Here is a 4,778-nt window from a genome sequence, read left to right as displayed (position 1 = left end):
GTTTGTACCTGTATTTTTAAAATGTACAGAAAAGCCTTTTTATACTGTGTGGTTACCTGTACTTGTACTATTACTATTATTTCCCTGTCCCTTCATTTACTTTTCAAATTATTTTTACTTTTTTCTTTATTCACAGATTTCTAATTAATTCATTTATTTAGTTTAATTCTGTGTCTTCCATCCATTTCTCTGTAGTATTGAGTGTTTCTGTTGGATATATCTGTCTTTTCTTTATTCCAATTTTGTTACCTTCTTTTTTATTTTTGTTCCAAGCAGAGAAAAACAGATGCTAAAGAAGACAAAAATCTTCATTTTGGCATTACAAATGTGTGGATCGTAGTTCTCTTTTCTCTCATTAGAGTCATTAGGATGCCTGTGAGTAAACAGTGTCCTTGCTGTAAGTTTGTTGGTGAAATACAAACCTTAGATATCCCTTGGATCAGATATTCTGATTATGGAAGTAAACAAAGCTCTGTTTCCCCTGACTGATGCTCAGTCCCATTGGGTTGCCTCCAGTTAATTTACTGAGAATTTGCTGAGCTTTGTTCTTGCTCAGCTGAGTTGTGTGAACTGGGTTGTTAATTATGGGTTTGAACTTGTATTTGCTCTTTCTAACAACTTTAAACATTGGGAGTATTTTTCCATCTTTATCCATTTACTTAGTTATCTCTTTTGAAGAGGCATTGCTTCATTAAATGCTTTCCTGCTTAGTCTGTAACGATCCTACTTCTTCCATTCCAAACACATTAATACGTTAAAAAAAGAGCTTCATTTGTCCTCGGTGGGTTGAAGATGTTCCACATTGTGTTTAGTGCTTGGGTCCTGTTTGACACACGATCTTTGGTGACATAGGTGCTCTGTGGAGGACTCAGCAAGGTCTGTGATGTAATTCGAGGTTCGCAGGGGTTCTGTAGCCTGTAATGAAGCAAATACAATATTTGATTATCACACTTCTCGTGAGAACAGCGTGATTTTTATGCTTCTGCAAAACTAAAGGATATGAGACTACTTCAGGTCTTTGCTCTTTCACTCCAGTCCATTCCTGTGGTTGGACTCCAGTCCAGATGCTTGTTCTGTGTAGATGAGCTGAACTGCTGATAGTGCAGCACAGTAGTGAGGCACGGAACATGAAGGGAAAAGCAAATAGGTGGCTGTTTTCCCAGGGGACAGGCATTCTTGCCGCAGCACCCAGGGCTGCGGGCGGAAGGAGCAGATTGCCTGCTCAGAGCTGCTGGGGGAGCAGCTGCCAGCTCCAGCTTGGCCTCCCCATAGGCTGCACATTGTAGCAAGTACTTAGCACTTTTGGGGAGGCTGGGAAAAAAAACAACTTCTGGAGCTTGTCTCCTTCTGTAGCGTATTTCTGTCTGATCTGGAGACCAGGCGCTCAGTGACCAAAGAGCCTTGGGGAGAAACGGTAAGGATGCAGTCAGTGCAACAGCCTCTTCCACAGAGGTCCTGCAGGACTCCACGGGCAGTGGTGCTACCTCACCTCTCCATCCTCACAGGGAGCTTCCCATGCTCTGCTTGCTTCCTTTAATGGTTTCACATTTCCAGGATTAACTTCATTATTTCTCATTGGTAACAATTTCCTTTGGGCTTTTTGCAGTAAAGACTTTATGGAGTCCAAGCATAAACTTCCTGGTTTGGTTCTTAGGCAATCTCTCTTTTATCAGTTAATAAATTGAAGAGTAGTGGTCATGCACTACTCTGCAGTAGTTGCAATGAAAGTGTGCTCAGCTTTTGCTGTTCCCGAGCCATAGCAATGGAGCAGTGTCACGTAATGCACATGCAGTTAAGATGTGTTTGGCTGGTTTGGGGTTTCTTTCTCTGGGGTTATTGACATACTAAGCCTCAGAAAAAAATGTTAAATAAAACTTGAGCTATGGGTTTGAAATTCCATGAGACATCTGATCCATATTATCATGATCTGCCAGGAGCTGCAGTTAGTATGGGAGTTCTGCAGGCAAAATGATTGCAATACAATTTTTTCTTTTTCCTGTAAAATCACACATATCCTCCCTGCAGGCGTTTTGTTGTTCTGTGGACTACAGTGTGGGTTATGAAAAAAAAATAAAACAAAAAACCCCGACATCATTTATATGTAAATACAAGCTGAAGACTGCAAATATCCAAGCTTCTACAAAGACAGAGGGCATGTACATGAAAACAAATGAACCTATTGTAGTTAAAAATTCATAGTTTACCATAATAGGGGAAAAAATAAATGAGGTTGTCTTTGAAAACTTATAGGTCAACATTTCAGACTTCTGTATTTGTGCCCCAATTAAAGGAGAAAATAGAAAAGCTGGATATTTACTATTTTGGGGCTAGCTTGATAGGAGAGAAGCAGAAACAATATTTTTCATATGTTCTGTTAGCAAATTACATGCCATGAATAAGACTTTTTTTTTGTTTGGCTTGTACATTGGTTCGTGTGAGTTTTATTTGGTTTGGAGGTGGGTGTGTGAGTTTTTGGCAATTGTTACATTTCTTTTTCTATACATTAAATGGTGAGAGAATGGGAAGTAGAAATTACTTCTGTGGGTCCCACAAAATGCTGGGCAGTACAGGAATCCAGCATTCAAGCAAAATGGAAGGAAGGAGACAAGGAGATGGTAGATGTTTATGGTGTCTTGAAACAGCATTTGATTTACTTAAGTTTTGTTTCTTGATACAGTAAAAACATTCCTTTGCTGAGGTACTTCGCTAGCATGAATTACTTAGAGATAAGTTCACATTAACCACCATAAATTCCTCATTTACCTGTCCCTGTTGATGGAGATCCAACTCTTAGCTCCTACTAATGCATCTTCTACTTCAGCAAGGGAAAATGTAGTTTAGGTTTATAGCTGTTTTAGAAAAGTCTACGATAAAAACAAACAAGTGCCTCCGCTAATAAGTATTAAAGCCCAAACCTGTGCAATTTGTAGTAAGTGTAGTCTATCCTCTTAAAAATGTCCCAGGGATTTATGTGCTAAACTGAGATTCATGCTAATAGGAGTTACCTAAATAAATCCTCTGGTGCGCTGATAGGATAACAGATCATTTATTTAGTGTTGCATTCCACTTTGCCTTCATTTTATTTCTATCTTCTAAATGCAAACAAAATTGGGATTGAAGTTTATGGTATAAGGACCTTTTTTTGTTTCCTCTTTGTAGGTGTGCTTCCAAGAAGAGTGTTGACCATGAGGAAGCCCATGTGTTAGTTCCTTTTTACTAATCCCACCGAAGAAAATGAAGCCACGTTTCAGCCTTGCCGATCCTTTTCCCATCACTGTTGGCTAAATGAGACATGGTCGTGTGATTATGCTGACACCCCAGCATGCATTTGGTAGACCTGTGGTTAACTCGTTCCCTCTCCATGTGTCTGCTCTTACAAAGTTTTGTCCTCATGATACTGTGCTTTCATTCTGCCAGTATGTGCCCAAAAGGCTGCCTCTGTTCTCACTCTGGAGGTCTGAACGTCAGCTGTAGCAATGCAAACCTCAAGGAAATACCCAGAGATCTTCCTCCAGAAACGGTCTTACTTTATTTGGACTCTAATCAGATAACATCTATCCCCAATGAAATTTTTAAGGACTTGCACCAGCTGAGAGTCCTCAATTTATCAAAAAACGGGATTGAATTTATAGATGAACATGCGTTTAAAGGGGTGGCAGAAACCTTGCAGACTCTGGATTTGTCTGACAACCGGATTCAAAGCGTGCACAAAAACGCTTTCAACAACTTAAAGGCCAGAGCCAGAATTGCAAACAATCCCTGGCACTGTGACTGCACGCTGCAGCAGGTGTTGAGGAGCATGGCCTCCAACCATGAGACGGCCAACAACGTCATCTGCAAGACTTCTGTGCTGGATGAACATGCGGGGAGACCGTTCCTCAACGCGGCCAATGATGCCGACCTCTGCAACCTCCCTAAAAAGACTACCGATTATGCCATGCTGGTTACCATGTTTGGCTGGTTCACCATGGTGATCTCGTACGTGGTTTATTACGTCCGGCAAAATCAGGAGGATGCAAGGAGACACCTCGAGTACTTGAAATCCCTGCCAAGCAGGCAAAAGAAACCAGATGAAGCCGATGACATTAGCACTGTGGTATAGTAGTCTGAATACAATGACTGCCTTGTGATGGAAGCTACATTTGGATGATGCTAAAACCGGAGGTTTACTTCTAACGTTCATTGTAAACATTAAGACTATTGGGGGTTTTTTCCTGTTTAACTGAATTACGCCACTGTTGAGCTTTCTAACAGAAAGTTTTGTCTGGGTGGTATACTTTCAATTATTTCTCTGGTGGTATCCTAAAGCAAGTGAATTAATATGTAAACATTAGTTTAGACTCATTCCACTATTTAATAATGAAATTTATTTTTTTAATTTAAAAACCAAATAAAAGCTTAAATTTGAACCATGTACAACAGAGTAATTTATTGATCAGAAACCTGACCAGTCCCAGAGCACGCTTGCTTTGGTCAGTGCTTGTGAGGGTAGAAGAGAGGGAGTGATGACAAAGTGCACTGTGAGAGGTCTGAGAGCGAAGGGTCCCCAAAGGGCGCTTCTCTCCATGGAGTGCAAGGTGAAGAGTTGATGATGGTAGCTCGTTTTGGGGGCTCCTCGCCATGTTGGGCTTGGGGCACAATGTGAGGAGAGCAGAGCACCCTGACTCCGGGTGTAAGGAACTGATGGACGAGACTCTGGAGGGTGTTTTGGCGGTGCTGAGGAGGAGCCAATGTGAAGGAGCTGCGCTGCAGGATGTCGAACAGCGGTAAGTGAGGAA

At 41.3% G+C, this 4,778-nt stretch overlaps 1 protein-coding gene across 1 annotated transcript; it reads left to right on the top strand.

Annotated features, from left to right (window-relative positions):
- The first annotated feature begins 3,168 nt into the window (after positions 1-3,168).
- LRRC3B (leucine rich repeat containing 3B) lies at positions 3,169-4,416 on the top strand. The gene has a single exon (XM_009873269.1). The coding sequence runs from the start codon at positions 3,323-3,325 to the stop codon at positions 4,100-4,102; it is 780 nt and encodes a 259-aa protein (XP_009871571.1). The 5' UTR covers positions 3,169-3,322; the 3' UTR covers positions 4,103-4,416.
- The last annotated feature ends 362 nt before the right edge of the window (positions 4,417-4,778 follow it).

Source organism: Apaloderma vittatum, unplaced genomic scaffold, assembly GCF_000703405.1.
Source record: "Apaloderma vittatum isolate BGI_N311 unplaced genomic scaffold, ASM70340v1 scaffold417, whole genome shotgun sequence".
Classification (NCBI taxonomy): domain Eukaryota; kingdom Metazoa; phylum Chordata; class Aves; order Trogoniformes; family Trogonidae; genus Apaloderma; species Apaloderma vittatum.
The sequence above is the reverse complement of the archived record's forward strand: the minus strand, read 5'-3'. Positions and strand labels throughout refer to the sequence as shown.

Bases quoted from the DNA above. Each gene is read 5' to 3' on its own strand.
- LRRC3B (XM_009873269.1), top strand. From the start codon at position 3,323: ATGCATTTGGTAGACCTGTGGTTAACTCGTTCCCTCTCCATGTGTCTG.